The sequence below is a fragment of the Hippocampus guttulatus genome, chromosome 11 (genome assembly GCF_054856545.1).
Source record: "Hippocampus guttulatus isolate MCC_2025c chromosome 11, RoL_Hgut_1.0, whole genome shotgun sequence".
Taxonomy (NCBI): Eukaryota; Metazoa; Chordata; class Actinopteri; order Syngnathiformes; family Syngnathidae; genus Hippocampus; species Hippocampus guttulatus.
The window spans coordinates 20,084,928-20,104,484 of NC_141271.1; the positions used below are offsets into that span (position 1 = coordinate 20,084,928).

Consider the following 19,557-nt stretch of genomic DNA (forward strand, 5'->3'; position numbering starts at 1 on the left):
TGCTTTTTTTTTTAATCTCACTTCCACCCCGCTGAGTCTTTTTTTTTTTTTTTGCCATGTTGGTTTGGCCACCTACAACACGTTTGGAAATATGATTCAGAGGATGACTGTGCCGATGGCAGCGATGAAGTGGGCTGCGCTCGGTCCTGCTCCAACAGCCAGTTCCAGTGCAGCAGTGGCCGCTGCATCCCAGATCACTGGGCCTGCGATGGCGATAACGACTGTGGAGACTTCAGTGATGAGAACACGACCTGTCGGGGTGGATCGGCAGGTAAGAATGATGCAACAACTGCACAGATGATCATCTGGGTCCGGGTACTTTTTGTTTTGTTTTGTTTTTGTGAAGTAGGTGTATAGTCTATGTATGTGGATCCTGACGATTTGATTTTGTGCAACCACTCAGCCAATTCAACAAAAACCTTTTTCAGTGTATGTGGTACCGAATCAAGGAGATGGTGTTTTACACCATTTCAATTTTCCAGATTTATTTATTTATTTATTTCTATTTTGCCGTGGCTAAGATGTCGCTGCATAACTGCACTGGCCCGGCATGAGAACTTGAGCACCTTCTTTTGCCTCAGCAGTTATCTGGCGAAATCGCAACATGCCGTTAGCTAGCTAGCAATGCCTACATCCTGAAAATAGATCTTCTCATTATGCATGCAGTATTTTCTAAAGTCTTGGCCACTTTAGAGTGCCTCATTATAGGCCTCGAGTGCACGTAAAGTCTCGTTTAAAGTCAGACGTGACAGCCGCCATTTGAATGGCAAGGCCAGTTTAGAGCGCCTCATTGTCACATCTTGAAAAAGCCAATGGATATTAAATGGATTTTTTTTTTTTACAGGTCATATTGCTGGTGTTTAAGTATAACATGAGCTCCCTTAGGGATGGTGATACGCCTGACTAAGCGTGCCCGCATGACAGTGAAAAAGATCTGGGTTTGAATCTCAGCTCAGTCCAAACTGCTGTTTGCTGTTGATTTTTGACTCAAAATTGTCCTTGGATGTGAATGCTTGTCTGTCCGTATGTGCCCTCTGCCTCTCAGCCCAAGTCAGCCCTTTTTTTCAGAACAGAATGAGGGGTTGAAAAAAAAATGGCTGGATGAATTAATGAGCTCTGTTATTCTAATGTGACAATAAATTATAAAATAATTTTCCTTAGGCTGACAAGATTAATTTTTCAGTGTAAGGCATGACTTTTAATGATTGGGTTGTTTCCTTATATCCATTTTAGCGTGCTAATTGTGTTTTGGCAATTCAAGGCAATGCATAAATTCATCTGTTGTAATTACGAGTTCAGCGATGAATCATCTTAATTTGAATAACGCTGTTTTAACACTCGTGTGTGACTAATCTTATCTAGTCGCTGTTCTGAGGGAACTTCAACATCGGGCGCTGAATCATTTAATCTAATTAACACTGGCGGCGGAGGAGGGGGGGACGACAACTAATGCACCCTCACAGCTCACTTGCTTGTCACTGGAATATGTCGACTATTCATCAAACCATTTTCTGATGCTTGTGGGCCTGCCTTTGCTTTTAGCATAAAGGAGTGAGTCAGCCGGAGCTTTGACTCGGCTCCAGAGTACTTTGGGGGCTTTGAGTCGCAAGCATTGAGTCGTCAGCTCCACCTGATTCCTGACTTGACTGTTTTTTCTTTAAAAACAAAACAACAACACCACGCTTGAAGATGTGTTGAGCTGATCAAGCTTTTTGGCAGATATTTAGAACACGTCAAAGACAGTCGATGTATGAACAGAGTTCATCGATTTGTTCTCCAATGTAAAAATGACCACAATTTGGACATACGGGGCTTCCGTGGTCCGCAAAAACAAACCGGTCATCATCGAAGGACTCACCGCTGCCGCGCCTCGGCCCGCGACGGCGTATTGTCGAGCTGTGATGCGATCCGATCAATGGTTGAGTGACTTTCCTTTTTTCAGCCCTGCCATCTGTGATTGAGTGCAGTGGGGAAGAATTCCACTGCGTCACAGATGGGACCTGCATCCCCGAGCGCTGGAGATGTGACGGAGACAAGGATTGCGAAGACGCCAGCGACGAGAAAGACTGCCAAGGCACCAGGAGGATGTGCGACCCCAAGGCCAAGTTTACCTGCAAAGATACGGGTAATGTCCGAAAATAGCCCCAATGGCGCTCATCCATCCATCCATCCATCCATTTTCCGAACCGCTTGATCCTCACTAGGGTCGAGGGGGGTGCTGGAGCCTATCCCAGCCATCTCCGGGCAGTAGGCGGGGGACACCCTGAACCGGTTGCCAGCCAATCGCACGCCCACACTCACACCTAGGGAGAATTTAGAGCGTCCAATCAGCCTGCCATGCATGTTTTTGGAATGTGGGAGGAAACCGGAGCACCCGGAGAAAACCCACGCAGGCCCGGGGAGAACACGCAAACTCCACACAGGGAGGCCGGAGCCGGAATCGAACCCGGTACCTCTGCACTGTGAAGCCGACGTGTCAACCAGTGGACTACCGGGCCGCCCCAATGGCGCTCATAAGGCAGCAAATAAAACGTAGCTTATAGCGAAGACACTCACCATTCTGACGACTATCTGTTTTATCTGGCCGCCTCCTACTTCAGCCGTTTATTAAATTAGAGACCTCGCTAATTTAATTTCCATTTAAGTTAAATCCAAAGTAGTGTTTTGACCCATTTGATTTAATACAGGAAATAAATTATTCATGGTCATGTTTTCCCACAAACAACGTTGTTTTTTTTCGGTGCCACCCACTCTTTGAATAACGATGTTTTTTCTGTTTTCTCAATTTGTTTCACTCCCTTTGCCCCTTTTGATTCATCCCACGTTTTTTTTTTAACAAGCTGTAAATGTCTTTTATCAATTCCGTCACCCCGTTTGTGCCACCAACATGTTTTTTTTTTCGTGGTGGAGCATTTGTACGTTTTAACCCACAGCCTTGTGTTTTCCGTTGCGACTATGCTGGCGCCACCGCAGGTGTTAAACATATGGAGGCCTCACTCAAACAGCCATATATGTTGGTTTTTGTGTGTGTGTGTGTTTTTTTTAATGGCGCAACCCGCCCAAGAGCTTCCAAGTCACTATCAACAAAATGTACCTATCTGAGCAGGCGCGTGCGCACACACACACACAATGACACCCTCTGCTGCCGCTTCATCCTCCCACGCACGCCGATCTGGCACCTAGAATAAACCAATGTGGTGACTTTGAAGGAAAATCTGTAAATTGGAACATGCTGCAATCCTGCACCGGCACAAAAATGATGAGGCACGCCGGCGTCTATGATGTTTTCTTTGCTCGCTTCTGTCTGTAGTTCCACCTCCTTCTTTGGAGCGTGTACCGTGGAGGAATGGCGCGCTCAACACGAGCAGCGCAAATGATGAATGCAAGTTCTGTAACTTTATCGTGGCTCTTATTCACTCCAAACAATGTGTATGTCTTGTATTTCATGCCCGACAAATGTTCTCGCCTGTAAGTAACACATGTAAAGAGTCTGACCGAGTCGAAAAATGTAAAATTGTTCTCATTGCCATGGCAACAACCGGCCGCTAACTTGAGTTGTCCACAAGTGGACCATCTTGACGGGTCTCGTGCAGCGTTCAGCGAGGTACACGCACACTGATTTTTTTGGACCAGATTATTGGTGTCCGTGCAACCCCACCTGAGTGGAGTCAACTCAATTTGATTTATGCAGCGCTTCGTCGGGAAAGAAATTAGGAGGGCTTCAAAAGCACACAGTTGACAAAAAGCATCTCCTGGTCTAAACCCCCCAACCAAATGAGGAACAAAAAAAAATGAGAAGAGGCAGTAAAACAGGCCAAAATTCGAACGCTGCTCTCATGTACTGGAGCCCGAATAAACAATACTTGAACGGTCGATTATTGAGATGGTCACGTACCGCGTGGATCTCTGTTGACAGGCAAGTGCATCACGAAGAGCTGGGTGTGCGATGGCGACATCGACTGCGAGGACCGCTCGGATGAGGAGTCGTGCGAGTCGGCTACCTGCAAGCCGCCCAAGTACCATTGCGCCAACGACACCTCCGTCTGTCTGACGCCTGACAAGATCTGCAACAGCAAAGTGGACTGCCCCGACCGCTCGGACGAAGGACCCATTTGCGGTAACGAAAAGTTGAAGGACTCACTCCGTTACACAAATTGACATTCCGCTTCAGTTGCCTCCTCTCTTCGTAACCTCAGCGCACCCAACCAATGGGGGAGACAATTTGGGCTCGGCGTTTCCAAATCAAAATATTGAGAAGTCACGGACGGCTTAGTGAAGGGCGCTCAAGGTCTGTTGCACCGCATGAAGAAAAAGTCCAAAACTTTACGCGTGACATTTTTGCGGCTAATTGTTCTTCGGACCTTAGATGAGTTCAAAATGTGAAACCGAGGTGGGGTTGGGGGGTGGGGATTATAAGCATCTCTGCCGATCGTCAAATTCATCTGAGATTCATCTCCCCTGCATCCATAATGAGGACGAGCCATGTAGAAAGCGACGGCGATTGAAATGATTGGGGTCAAATGTCATTTTCACCAGCGTGATGCAGTGTTTGCGTGATGCAGAGTCATTATATTTGCTCTGCAACGAGCGCACAGTCACAGCGAAGAAGCAGCCCGTCCCGCCTTCAAAATTCTTCATCCCAGTCGACAGCATCAATGAGGTGACATTCGAAATGGAAAATAAATAAATCAGAGGCAAGGAGAGGAATGTCGAAGGTTTGGCCTTTGAAAGTGTGCGCATTGGATATGGTCTGACAAAATCCGACCGCATGCTGCGCGCATCCCGCCAGTCTGAAGAGGATGTGAATCTGACCTTTTAAGTTTCCGCCTTAACTTTGTGATACTTCAGCCACGAAACAGCTTGAATCCATTGTAAATTGTCAGCAACATTCATTTGTTTTTGTTGAAATGGACATTGAAATCTTGAGATTTTTTTTTTTTGTATCCCTGGAGACCGGTCCAAGCGACAAATCGTTAAGAATTGTCATAAGACACCCTCTGTGACTCGGCAGATTGCTTTTAAATTGCCGGGTTGACACGTCAAGACCACTCACTCACTCTTGTGCTCTAGCCGGCTCCTGTTGTCATTCCATTCGACTTTTACAACTCAACATACATCGCAATAAGCAGCACTTTGACACATAGTCAACGAGAACTGCAGCTTCCCAAAACAAAACAAGGAGAATGACACCTTTTGTATTTCAAACAACCATATAGATTCGCCTTTCAGCCCCGCCATCTTAATGGTCACGCTAATTAGCAACCGTCCGTCTGTCCTTTAACCCTTGAAGCAATACTTCGAACGAAAAAACATGTGGATAACATGACGGTAGTCGCAGGCATTTATTAGGTATCCTCTGCGTAGGACATTCAATATTAGTGCTGCACCGATGAGCTGAGAGAGGTGTTGACGTCTCCGTGCATTATTATGAATCCCACTTGAGAAGTAGACAAAAGAAGCCCCGATGCAGATTCGTCATAACGCCAGTTGATGCAACGGGAAAAACTGTTTAATCGCGCTGAGTGATGTCATGACTGTATGTTTTTATCAAGTATAACATTATCGAGTGTGATCATTCCTTCACGCTTTTGTTTTTGGTGAAGGCTGGAACAAATTAATGACGTTTCCATTCATTTTAATGGGAAAAGATGAGAGAGAGATGAGAGAAGAGATGAGATTTTGTTCTGAGTTGCGAGCATGTGAACTCGTATCTCAAGTCGCGGGTTGTTAGAAATAAATGTGTGGCACAGTGGCTTTGCATTTCCAGTGCTATGTTCCCAGTTTTGTCAGCCACAGTCGTTGGTTTGGCCCAATATATCGTTTCCCATCCATTTTTATTTTTATCAGTGCGCGTTGGGTCTCGTAGCGTCACCGCAGAGTTGGATAACCGACCAAAAGGACAGACAATGTGTGGAAATACTCCAGCTTAATGATCAGCAAGTGTTTGTCCGAGTGCCATATGAGGGAAGAATGAGATCTCATGTGGCCCGCACTCTCCCTCTAATCTCTCAAAATGACCAGCGTAAACATGGAGTTTCATTTTCTCGAGTAGCGCTAGCCAAGCCTCAGGGGTGCCCTTCAGAACCCTCCAGCGCTCGCACGATCTGAGCTGAGAAAAGAACCCTTTCCCTCAAAGTCAATTAGGTTGCGATCGGGGAGCCCTTCAGGGTGTGTTTTTTTTTTTTTTTTACGCCAGATGACCACATCTCACACCCACCATGAGCTATTGTGACCACACGCTACTCAATTTCCCCGCGACGGTGATCGAGCTATTCTTTTCCGTATCGTCCCCATCGAGCTCGGCACTCACGCCAGCTGCCCGAACAGAAACAAACAAACAAACAAAAAAAGGCCTTGAATCGTTCACCCACGCAAATGCAGTTACATCATCTTCATCCTCAATCATCAAACTCTTTCTCAAAGATCTTCGAACCACGGGCGAGGCCAGAAATACAATAAGCTAACCAAGCCGTTTATTATACTTGACAAAATGAGCAAAATAATTAAAACTAAGATTGAAAAAAAGATGTTCGTTCATGAAATGCTTTAAAAAATATATATTTTTTTTAAAACAGCGAACTGACAAATTTTATGTCTTTCATTTTCCCAAGTCAATTACCGGTAATGTCATGTATGAGTTATCAAATTTCATTTTAAATTATAATTTACTTTCAGTATTGCTTTTCACATCCTAAGCCCCGGGAGAAAAAACTGTTGTTTGAGAATTGTACTTTACTTCATTACAGGGGCTTTTCTTTTCTTGTACTTGGCAAATACTCTCTACATATTAAAAAAAAAAGGAAACTAAAACAAATACAAAAACTAATAAAAATTAAACTAAAATGAGGCATTTTTAAAATGTAATTAAAATGAAATGAGTTAAATAAATAAAAGTTAAAAAAAACTAACTATAATTGAAACTTGACAACTATGATATGTACACGACAATTTCCCTCTGCACTGAAGCATTACACGATGCATTTTTAATCAAACAGGCTTACTCGAACATCTCTCCGCCAACTATTTCCTCTGCCAGCGTTGCGATTGTGACTTGTTGTCATTTTGTTTATCCCAGACATGTGCCTGGTGGCCCGAGGGGGCTGCAGCCACATGTGCACGGTGGCGCCGGGCAAAGGGGTTGTGTGTTCCTGTCCGCCGGGACTTCACCTGGACTCGGGCAACAAGACATGCGAAGTGGTGGACTACTGCAGCCGCCACCTGAAGTGCAGCCAAGTGTGCGAGCAGTACAAGACTACAGTCAAGTGCTCCTGTTATCCCGGATGGAGGCTCGACCCCGACGGCGACAGCTGCCACAGCACAGGTAACGCGTCACCCTGGGGGAGGACGCGTCACGGTGGCGTATGCTAAACTGCGCTCGTGCCGCTGCTCCATTTCATGCATTGTTAGAGCTTGGAATCCTTGTTGCTGACCACAGAATTTGGAACTTTAATGAGAGGGTTGTACAGGTATATAAGCAAATGTTGTCAGACGACAAAACCAAAAATCTTACACTTTGTGTTGCATTAATCCTTGGCTGTGGAATATTTTATTACGTTTGCCTTAAGTATGTATTATCATGAACATCCAAGATGACCAAAAACGTTCCAATAAGGCCAGTATCGGCCTGATAGCGACACCCGGTATCGGTACTTGCCCTTCCCTTCAGCAGTAGATATTAGCTAACAATTTACGGAAATTCAGGTGGTGGCTCTGACTCGCAGGCCACAGTTAAACACTCAAATGAGAAACTTTGTCCAAGTTTTGACTTCAGGGAGGTTTTTTGTTTGTTGTGAATATTTATTTTTAAAAGATTAGTGTTGTCAAACAATTAAAATATTTAATCGCGATCAAATGTATAATTTCATAGTTGAGTCAGAATTAACCGTAATTAATCAGATTTTTATCTATTCTAAATTTCCTTTGATTTCTTTTTCTCCTATTTTTCCCATTTTAATGCTCTCATCAACATGGAATCGTGGATCAGTTTTCTTTGTGCAAAATGCAAATATTTACTGAAGCAACAATTTCAACTTTCAATTTTACATTTTTCACTTGGAGCAGTTATTCAAACTTGGAGCACATTTTACTATTTTAGAGCAGCATCCGTGACGTGGTACCGCATTAATCTCGCGATAAAAAAAATTAATCGAGTTAAAAATTGTCTTAAATTAATGCCGATAATAGCGCGATAAACTGACAGCACTAAAAAAATGTATCGATACAGGCGCAACATTTTTCTTTTCTACTCCACCAGCGGGCGGTTTGTGAGGTCAAACTGCACTTCATTCACTTCGCCAAGACAGGCGGGTGCCGACTGGTGAACGTCTCTTTCTGTCTGCGTTGTCACTTTGTCAGCGTTGCTTGGGAGGATTTCCGGTGTTATTATTGAATGAGCTACTTTTCATGAGACGGCTCTGTAAACCACTTAAAATAAGTCCGCTGTTCTGTCACACACACAAACACACACACGCGCGCGCCATTGGCTTGTCACGGCCAGATTAATGGACCTTGTTTTGATTACTCGCTTCTCTATTTTCATTTCGAGACTCATGGCATTCGCAACTCTAATCACACATTAACGTGAAAGAGAACACAAGCATTTTCTCTCCGGACGGCGATCAAAATTGTCACGCTTCATCATAAATCATAGTTTGAATGCAAACAAAAACAATTTTATCTGCAGAAAAAGTGTTATTGAGTTCTTTGTGATGTCCCAAGTGCGCAGCCGCCGGCCGCTCCACATTTTTATTTATTTCCCCCCCCCCCCCCCCCTGGTCATAAAAGCCTCCCGTAGCAAAATCTTACTCTGCCTGGGTTGAAGCTTCTCAGGACGAAGTGTGTCATTGAAGCAAGGATGCTTTTTTTTATTTATTTATTTTAAATTGCATTCGCTGTGTTATTTCATTCGGATTTACTTTCAACTTTAGAGGACATAAGAAACAAAATATCTTAAAGCCCATAAAACAAACAAACACACAAATGAGTGCATGTGATTGAGGAATTGATTTGATGATTTTTCTATCGAAAGTCTGCATTGTGTTACATGACTTGTGAGAGTTAAACTAAAGAAACGGCTCCCAAATACAGAGCTGTGCTGGAAGCAGAAATAATCTGGCTCATTAAACTTCATCTCAGTGGGCAGACTTTAGCAGCACGAGCGCTGCTGCCAATTTCGGGACTTGTCACTCGATTTAGCAACTTTGCGCAGAAAAAATCAAAAATAAAAAATCGTCTGGGCCATCCTGCAAATAACTGCAACTTACGCTCGCAACCAATTAATTTGAAATGCACGGGGCAGAAAGGTCAAGTGGTTTCATCTTTGGTGAAAGTACATCGACAGTTCTTCAGATCGATCGCTGCTTTGTTTCTGGAACAACAATAAAAGATGTCCAGAGGTGGCAAGAGTGATAGCTCTTGCTAAATTAGCTAATGAAAAATTGCACTTTGGTGTGTGTGTGGGTGTCTTTTCATTTTTTTCTTTTTTAAACGACGGCACCAGCTGCTTGATTTTCAAGCCCAGCACCAAATGCATTGCATTCGCCGCAAACGATTCTTGGACCAAACCATCCTCTTAAAGTCCCTACACAATTCTCCCGCTCAAGTGTGAACAATCAACCAAACAGCACTTATGATAAAATAGATGCTACTTCATCTAGCATCTTTATGATGTCAAAATACAATTTAATACAATTCCCTCACCTTGACCATTAACGGGGCGCTCTAAATCGCCCTTGGTTCCCGTTCTGCCTGTCAAGTCCACCTTGTGTGTGTTCCCCTTCACTTTCCTGCCTTCTCTCTGTTATGTGCGCACACTCGTGGCCAACAACAAGGCTCTCGACGGCGACTACGTCCGCAGACTTTCTGCATTTTCAAGGGGCTAGCTAACCGCCTGTCGTAATCGTAGCTGATGCAGGTCCCCGAACAATGTACTCAGGTGCGATGACACGGCGTAGTATTTGTCTTTTATTTCCCCCTCTGTATAAAAGGTAATCATCTCATTGTTGTGATTCAGATCCATTTAAAGGCGCTCACCGCTTGCCACTCAGACTTGATGTCACGCCGTCAATTAACTGAGCCCGCGGTGTCGCACTCTTCAATATAAACAAGCGCCTTGTTTTCTGTGCCCCCCCCCCTTTGTTAAGATCCCTTTGAGGCTTTCATCATTTTCTCCATTCGCCACGAGATAAGACGGATAGACCTTCACAAGAGGGACTACAGCCTGCTTGTGCCGGGGCTGCGGAATACCATTGCGCTGGATTTCCACTTTAGTCGCAGCCTCCTTTACTGGACCGATGTGGTGGAGGATAAAATCTACAGGGGGAGGCTCTCCGAGACGGGAGGTAGGCCAACATCGTACGGCTTCAGTCATTTAGCCGCTCAGGAGAGCCTCGCGGGTGATAACGGGTCGTTTTATTCACCGGCGCCGACACGCTTTGAAGTCAGCCGATCGTGTTTCTCGGCGAGAAACAAAAAAAAAAAAAATCATTTTGCATTTTTGTGGGCTCAGGCGTGACCGGGATTGAGGTGGTCATACAACACGGCCTGGCCACCCCCGAAGGTTTGGCTGTGGACTGGATCACGGGGAAACTCTACTGGATCGACAGCAACCTGGACCAGATCGAGGTAGCCAAACTCAACGGGGAACTGCGCGCCACGCTGATTGCAGGCGGGATGGAACATCCGCGGGCCATCGCTCTGGATCCGGGGCAAGGGTATGCGACTTTGCTCCCAGCTGTGCTGTCATCTGGCAAGGGAAAGACGAGAGGAATCGCAGGCACCTCCGATTCCACAATTTGGGCGCCATCCTTCAAAGTGCCTTTCGCTTGCCTTTTGTTGTTACTCGAGAAGAAGCCTGAAAGTTTGACGCTCCACTTTGTCGAAGGCCCCAAGATGCCACCTTTTGAAATCGCAGCCAAGTTCAATCTTTGATTCATCAACTAAATATGTGCTAAAATGTGTTATGGCTATTTAAAAAAAAAAGGTCAGGAAAAGCCTACTTGAACATCTGAAACTTAATGGGGTTGACCAGACGCACTTTGAATGGTGGCTGTACACATTTCATTGATTTATTTTGACTTCCTCTCTCGATAAAGCCTTTTTTATGGGGGGGGGGGGGCATTTTATTTATTTTTTTATATCACAACGGTGATGTTTGAATGGGGGGGGGGGGGGGGGTGTAGACTTTTTATATGACTTTCAATGTGTCGTTCGAACGCCCTTTTCCAAAGCAACCTTCGTCCGATTCATCGAACAAGCGGCGGTGAGCTCAAACACGAGCGCCGGCCGGCACGCAGATGCGTGATATTGATATTCTGCGGTATGGATGTCGCCCTCAAATGGGGAGCTTATCCCTGATTAATGCACCGCAGCGCTTGAACTCTGACTATATACCGAGGCGAGAATATTTTCAGATTAAAGCAAAAGCCAGACATTCCTAAAATCAATTTAACACTCTTAAGACTTGCGTAATCTGCTCCCGCTCTCTCCCCTCTGCTACTCTGAACACATTTGGGAGGATGGCGAAATGTTATAGCCATCCGGCGAAGGATTAATGGCTGCTCTCCGTGCGCTTCCATGCCCGAGCAATAATTCTAATTTAATTACTTGAATCCACTCAAAGCAGAGGTTCATTGATCAGCGAGACCTTATCAAGCCGATGCGCCGATTGAGCCCCGGACGCGGCTCGGCGGTCTCGACCGTCCGCTTTGTCGACGTCAACGCCGCGCTTTTGCCGTCTTTTTGTTTAAGTTGACTTTGTGGAACGAAAGCGAAATCCGCGTTGGCCGACTCGCAGGTACGGACTCGGGATTCTGTTCACGGCGGCGCGGATGCTGTTCATTTTCGGGCCTCGTTGAGCTGTGAAAAGTCATCATGAAACAGACGGTGTCCCGTTTCAAGGTCTGCCGCGGGTTGCGCTGAGGTCGCGGCTGATGTTCTGCGACGGCGACTGCATCTGTCAAGAAGGGCAGAGTCGCTCGCGAGTGGAAGTCCTTTTTTGTTTTCTCCACTCTGAAATGAGCAGCTCCAACAAATGTCGCCGTGCCTGAGTTTGGCTTGCGGACTTTGACAGCGTTGCCTGGAAACCGATGAGCGAGTGCTGACGCGGGTTCTGTCGTGGCAGCGTTCTCTTCTGGACCGACTGGGACGCGACGTTCCCCCGAATCGAGGCCGCATCCATGAGTGGGCAAGGTCGCCACATTGTGTTTAAAGATATGGAGATCGGAGCCTGGCCCAACGGACTGACTCTGGATCATCTGGAGAAGAGGATCATTTGGACCGACGCACGGTACGCAAGCATTCACGTGCCTCGCCTGCCCGCTACGCGATGTGGGACGAGGGCACTCCCGGTAGTGTTCTATTCGACTGCCCGTTCATGCTCGGGAGCGTTGGCTATTTTCGGCAACGTATCGATTTTAGCTTGACGCTTTTGCCGCCCTTTCAACTTTTAACAGCTCGGACGCCATTTTCTCGGCGCTCTACGACGGCAGCGGAGTCATGGAGATCCTGAGGGGCCACGAATACCTCTCCCACCCTTTTGCCGTCTCCGTCTTCGGAGGAAACGTCTACTGGACGGATTGGAGGACCAACACTTTGGCGAGAGCCAATAAGTGGACGGGGCGAAATGTCACCGTCATCCAGAAGACAAGCGCGCAGCCTTTTGACCTGCAGATCTTCCATTCCAGTCGGCAGCCGCAAGGTGAGCAGTTAATAACTCGTCAAGTGGCCAAGTTCTGATGTCGTACGATGGCACAGCAAATGATTATTAGGCCGATTCAGCCGCTCCTGGTTTTTGTCCCATTCCCATTTTGTGCCGCGTGACTCGACTGTTTCCTGGAATCATTGCGCAACGCCGCCCTGCCTTTCCTTCTCATTGGTGTTTCTATTATGTGTCAGTGCTAGTTAATAATGCCGGTATTGCCCAAGGTGTCGCCGGGCAGAAAGGGAGGAGGGAGGGGCTTGTTTTTGCTCGAATTGTGAATCGAGGCCTGCACCGTAGAATAGGTGCCGCTTTCTTTGCACAACAGGACCGAAATTTGTAAGTGTCAGCTATCTGAGAAAGAAGGCAAAAAAAAACATGGTAGGATTCAAGATCAAAGTCAGAGCTAAGTACGAAAAAGTATATCTTATCTCCCTGACTTCTTCCATACACTATAAAAAGTCTTGAATGGAGGTCAAAGTTATTTTCAATATTCATTGAGTCATTTATATTTATTTTACACTGTTCCCCGTGTGTAAGACTTCATTCTCTATGAAGTGTAGATTTTGATAATATTTTTGAGAATCTCCGGTTGGAACAGATTCATTGGATTGACCTTATTTCCGATGGGAAACATTGCTTTGCTTTTTGTTCTGTATTTCAGTTTTAGTCACGCTTTGGAAACCGATGAATCATGATATTTGAAGTTTCACTTTATTCATAATTCCCGCATCAGGATGATTTCTTTTTTCCCCCTCTGAAACTTGAAACATATGGTTGCAATAGCAACCCAAATATTAGCCACATACTTTGTACATGAATTAAAATCTTAAAAAAGCTTAACTCCCTGATGTTTTTTGAATATGTTTGAATAATTTTTCATTCAAAGCTTTCAATATATAGCACTCATTGTCACCGTTGCCCAAATTGCCAATGTGCGACTCCCGGCTCCGTTGCAGTGCCAAGCGTGCGCTATGCATAAATGACTATTATCATCACGGTAATCGGGTTGATGTCAACGTAATGCTCTGCTTTCCCCGACGTGTCGCCAATTAATTATCATTTCCTTCCTGTCGCCGCATTAGCATTATTGTGCACCAGAGATAAATGTCATCAAATGGTGTCTGTGTTTCTCAAGAAGAGCGTGCCTAATCCTTTCTTACGTTTAAAAAAAATTGTCTGTGTGCGTGTACGCGCCTGATGCTTCGCTGCACTCTGAACATTCGGGTGAGAAGGAATGGCTGTGATGCGATATGACAAAGAATGGAAAATATCATAGCTTCCAATATGCAGCTGAGTGGCGCTTCACTGGAGGCTCTCCAAGCACAAAGCAGCCGGCGCTCCACCGAGAGGGTTGGCGAACAATCGCCTGCCGATTAGAAAGCGCACAACAGTCCGAATACCGTCGTTTGCATCACCCGTACATGATTGACTGTTGCCAGCCGCAAAGAAAACCGTCTCCAAAGCCGAATGACGAAGGAGCCCGAAACGCGTTCTATGCGTGTCTCGTAGTGCTTACCGTTTTCATTTGCCTGACGGTCAGGGCTCGCAGACGCTGACGTTACCACCGGTATGGTGTCTTTCTCAAACAGTTGCAGGATACCGTACATATTTACACGCAGGTTTTGCGGATATCGAGTTAGCTGGTGTGGAACTTAGCATGTCCACAAATCCACGTCATCAAAATATCAACTGGTATAAAAACCTTTCAGAAGTGTGAAGCATGTTTGTTAAACAGTACGCAGACGGCTCGCTGACGCAAAGTTCAGGTCCTCCATCTGCTCATGAAATGCAAACACTCGTCCAAAATGTCCTCCCTCTCATTAAGTTCACATATTTTGATGTCTGCGTGTACGCTGTTTGCTTGCAGTGCATTCATTTAAAAAAAACAAAAGAGCCAACGATAATAATAATAAAATGTGTTTTCAAAACCTCGCCATGCTAATAGAAAGTAAGGGCGACTTCTGGAAGTCATATTCCTTCCACTTGGATGGTTTTTTTATTATTATTTAAGCATGCACTTAAACGTGTTTTGTTTTCTATTGTTTTTCCTTATGTGATGTATTTATTTATTTTTTAACAATAAATAAGTCACAGTAAATGTGTTTTTGTCAACACATTTCCAGACATTCACAAACGAGATGCTTTATCTCCATTTTTTTCCCCCGACTTTGCAGCAACCAAAAAAGTGTTTTCACTGATGTCAGCAATTATCATATCTGTTTGCTTGGCATTTCGACTTTGTAGGTCTCAAAGAGCCTCTCTGTGTTGTTTTTTTTTTTTTTCTTTCTCTTTGACGCGTCTCCTTCCTGTCAGCCTCCAACCCATGTGAGGGCAATGATGGACGCGGTCCCTGCTCGCATCTGTGTCTCATCAATTACAACTCCACTGCATCCTGCACCTGTCCGCACCTGACGAAGCTTTCGCCCGACAAACAATCCTGCTTTGGTGAGCATAACGATCCGTCGTTTGTCATACTTTTCGTCTCGTGACAAGTGGCGACGTGGAGGAGTAGGAGATCGGCAATTACGGCAGCGTCATTTGATTGACATCAAACGATACCGGCTTTTGTTTACGTGGACACAAGCAGCCCCAGTGCGGTGTCCAATTTATGTTGTCGTCATTTTTGTGATAATTTTTCATACTTGTGGACATCTGTCTGAATTGTATCATGAAATCAACCAAAAATTGCTGTTCTTCGTGTTTGGAAAATTACCCACTCAATCCTAGCGACGGCCTTTGCACACCGCAACGACGAGGCACTCTAAAGCGTCCGTGCCGGCCCAACGCATCGATCCGCATGCTGGTTGTGAAGTTGACCTTTCCGAGTTTACATTTTCACCCCTCCTTGCTCTTCCGTCTTTCTCGGTGCGACATGCATGCACTCGCGGCTGGCAATGAGGCACTCTAAAGTGGCTATGCTAAGAGACTATTCAAAGGAACGATGCATTTTACGGATGTAGGGATAGCTTACTTGCTATCTGCACGTGGAAGCTATGTCAGAGAACCTCGGATGTGAACCAAAGCGCTCCTCTCATGTCGGATTCCGAACTCAAACGGTGAAAAACTAGTTAATCACTTTATCTCCCCAATGGAGTGCCACGTCGCTCTCTCAAATACTTTAAAAGGTGTCTGATGAATTTGGAAACAGATCTTTGAATTCACTTAATGGGTTCTTTAAATGTGCTGTTGTATTTGTTGTATCTTCTGACCTTCTCTTACTAGCTGCGGTCAGCGTTCACAGCAGGCATTTGAAGGTCAATCATTAAAAAAATAAATACAAACATGCCACAAGGTTCCCATGCACTATTCAAGCAAAGGAGAAATGTTATGTGCTATAAACCTTCAGAAAGTTTCCATATGTCAGAGAGGCACCACTCGACAACTTAGCCTTGCCAGCTTTGCAGCTCTGCTTTTCACTCATCCGTGAAAAATGACATGAAAGCAAAAAACTAGCCTTGGTCACATTCAACTCACGATCGTCGCAGTCTCTTGTTGTCTACGAACAAGATTTGCAGGCTGAACAGGAAAAAAAAGATATCTGCTCTTCCTTGACCTATTCCCACCCCCCCCCCCCCTTATTTGTGCCACCAGCTTTGAAAAAGTTTCTTCTGTATGTGCGTCGGTCGGAAATCCGAGGTGTGGACATCGACAACCCGTACATGAACGTCATGACGGCCCTGACGGTGCCGGACATCGATGACGTGACTGTGGTGGACTTTGACGCGGAGGAGGAGAGGATTTATTGGGCTGATGTTAAAAGCCAAACTATTAAACGGGCTTTCATCAACGGCACTCAGCTGGAGACCGTCATTTCTTCAGGTGGGAACATCGCTTGTGCTTTGTCAAAAAAACAATTTAAAAAAAAATGCAAGGCATCGTTTGTACCGGGAACTGCACGCGAGACGGCCGGTGTGGTGTGCTGCTTTCCGACAGACCTTGTCAACTGCCGCGGCCTGGCTTTGGACTGGCTTTCCAGGAATTTATATTGGCTGAGCTCGGAGAATGACGAGTCGCAAATCAATGTCGCTCGCTTTGATGGCTCCCTGAAGACTTCCGTCGTCCACGGCATTGATAAAGCAAGGTGTCTTGTCGTGCACCCCGGCAAGGGGTAAGTAGATTATAGAAGTCGGTCTCCTTCATCACCGTGTCAATGCACAGAATGAACGACCGAGACCCAAAGGGATTATTCCGATCGGCGGTTACCAGGATAAACCGAGTGGATTAGTCGATCAATTCGTAACATCTCACTTGCACTTACTAACTTGGATTGCATGCTAAAAGGGGGATCCTGTGGTTTACCCGTCCCCCAGGAAAATCTATTGGACGGATGGCAACACCATTAACATGGCCAACATGGACGGAAGTAACAGCAAGGTCCTCCACCAGAACCAGAGGGAACCCGTCGGTGAGTTAGCGGCGCATTTGCGGCATTACGCAATTAGACCGCCCGCCATAATAATAATAATACATTACATTTGCAAGCGCCTTTCACAACACTCAAGGACACTTTACAACCAAGAGCAATAATAAAACCACAGATAACCATGTGGCCCGAAAGGCAAAAGGGAAGCCGATTCGGCAATTTTTTTTCCCCACTCATCACGTCAATCATCACGCGCACTCGCGCGCGGAAAACAAAAGCATCCTTTGCACATGAATGAACAGTCAACAGAGCGTTCTTCCCCGTTTAAGTCTTTTTTTCTTTTCTTTTGCCATGCCATATAATGACGACAATGAATGCGTCTGAAGTCGTGCGGGATTTATTGTAAAGAGCTTAACGTTGAACATGCGTTCCATTCTGCCAGCTGGCGCGCACCTTTGCGAGACGAGCGTGATTGCGACAATTTCATAAGATTAAGGCCATTCGTCACATTCCCTGCACAGGAACGTATGTGTTGTTCTTACCTGCGTGCGCTTGTGGAGTACGCAGCTCCCAAATGGATGTACAGTGCTGTAAAATGGATTGAAGACGATGATCAAAAAAAATCTGTATTTTTATGGATCCGTTTTCAAAGACTTCATGATAAAGTTTGACCAAAAAAGAAAAAGGAGAAAGTGAGGTTAGGGTCACCAATGACTTGGAGCCTATCCCAGCCAACTTTGGTGAGAGGCTAACTATCCGAAGCGTCAGCGTCAACGATGCCCCCCCCACCACCCCCACCCAAAATAACAATCTAGCTTGTTTTACTGTTTCATTTTCCCACGAGGGAATCGGGCGATGAGTCCACTTCACATCAAGCGGGTGCTCCACGACGAGTAAAATTCCCACCAAGAAGCACGCCAAATGCGCCATGACGCTAGCTGCGCACTCGCTAGTCACGTTAGCATGTCGGCCGAGTGGCCTGTTTGTCTACTTTGTGTGTCGTTAACGTGCCATGTAATCACATGGGCAGGCAATGAAATGTGCCACCGTCTCTCTTGGTCTTCGTCCTCATCTGACGACCATTCGTAATGGAAATGAAATGCTAGTTTCTGAACAATGTATGTTCAAAGTTTTTAACAACAGATAGTCATGTTAGCGAACCACTGACCGATGATGTGAGTCTTTTTTTTTTTTTTGCGCGGAATTGTTGATGCAACAAAAAAAAAAGTTCTTGTCAATTGACTCAAGGTGAAAACAAAGCCATTTTCCTCCCCACGGTCTCGTCTTCCTTCCTTCACCCTCCTTGGCCTGTCAGCAGGCTGTGCCGTGATTCACAGACTTCATTTATGATTATGGGCTAGACCCGAGGATCAGGGTAAATTAATGATGCGTTGTGAATATGAATCTGCCAGACATAAATCCAACATGTAGTGAGAGATGTTCGGACGTCCGCAACGCAAATAGCTTTAAAAATCCAGCCCGTTGATGCCAGCCTTGAAGTCTATTTAACTCATTCAATGCCAAGGATGTTTTTTGTTCTGCTTCTTCTTTTGTTTTGCATTATAATTTTTTTCCATTTTGTATTGATTTCCCCGACCCCTGTCAATCAAAGCTAATTTATGATCTCCTAATTCAATCCATTGCCATTCGCAATTTGCCGTGATGTTCATGCTCAACAGTTTGAAACTGTAGCGAACAATTCCAGCCGGCTGTGAGAATAAATCTGACTTTGTCGTGCTTTGCCTCGCTCTCAGGTCTCTCGGTGGACTACTCAGCTAACAAACTGTACTGGATTAGCTCGGCCAATAACACGATCAACAGGTGCAATCTGGACGGAACTGGCCTTGAGGTGTTGGAAAGCTTCAAAAGGGAGCTTACCAAAGGCACCGCGCTCGCCGTCATGGGTGAGTTTCTTACATTTGGACTCGATCGACTGAAAAGAGCCATGCTAGCTGGAAACGCTGTTTTACTCTTCATTATGCTTTTGCACTCGCTGTCTTGTTAGAGTGATTTGTGCAGACACGTCTTCCCTTAAACTGACTGCGACTGGTGTTTGTTTTGGTTTTTTTTTGTTTTTTCCTATTTCCAAAAGGCTTTATTATCGCGTTCACAAATGGGAGTGAGAAGGGAAAGTGACATAGAATAATGGCGTTGTAGCGCCGCATTAGCAGGTACAGCCAAACAGCACAATCATGTCTGCCCGTCGCCATCAATCACAATCAATGTGGAGGAAATTGTTTGCAACGGCAGCGCGAGCAACGCCGGCAACTTTGGGGTGCAGTGGACCTAGAGATGTTTCGGCAAATGTATTTGTCACCTTCTTTGGGGAAACAAAAAAAGTTCAACAAATTTGGTGTGAGAGCTCTCATTCACAACTGAGCCTTATCTCGTCATTGCCTTTGTGCAGAGCGTCATTAGCTTGTGGAGGTTAAGATCATGCTGTGATTGGAGTGTAAATTGCAAGCTAATGATATCGCTTGAAGATCAATAGGAT

The 19,557-nt window shown here is 45.4% G+C and overlaps 1 protein-coding gene across 12 annotated transcripts in view; it reads left to right on the forward strand.

Moving 5' to 3' along the window:
* Positions 1 to 19,557, forward strand: part of lrp1bb (low density lipoprotein receptor-related protein 1Bb) — a 181,760-nt gene that overhangs the window by 93,667 nt on the left and 68,536 nt on the right. For all 12 annotated transcript variants that reach the window (XR_015102280.1, XR_015102281.1, XM_086123849.1 and 9 more), the window contains 13 exons: positions 101 to 271; positions 1,943 to 2,125; positions 3,917 to 4,117; positions 7,076 to 7,321; positions 10,143 to 10,340; positions 10,508 to 10,712; positions 12,122 to 12,286; positions 12,453 to 12,697; positions 15,014 to 15,145; positions 16,292 to 16,519; positions 16,634 to 16,808; positions 17,011 to 17,105; positions 18,818 to 18,967. Coding sequence is in view for 10 of the 12 variants with exons in the window: in XM_086123849.1 (XP_085979975.1) it covers positions 101 to 271; positions 1,943 to 2,125; positions 3,917 to 4,117; positions 7,076 to 7,321; positions 10,143 to 10,340; positions 10,508 to 10,712; positions 12,122 to 12,286; positions 12,453 to 12,697; positions 15,014 to 15,145; positions 16,292 to 16,519; positions 16,634 to 16,808; positions 17,011 to 17,105; positions 18,818 to 18,967 (2,394 nt within the window). In the remaining 2 variants the exon portion in view is untranslated. The remainder of the gene's footprint in view (positions 1 to 100; positions 272 to 1,942; positions 2,126 to 3,916; positions 4,118 to 7,075; positions 7,322 to 10,142; positions 10,341 to 10,507; positions 10,713 to 12,121; positions 12,287 to 12,452; positions 12,698 to 15,013; positions 15,146 to 16,291; positions 16,520 to 16,633; positions 16,809 to 17,010; positions 17,106 to 18,817; positions 18,968 to 19,557) is intronic.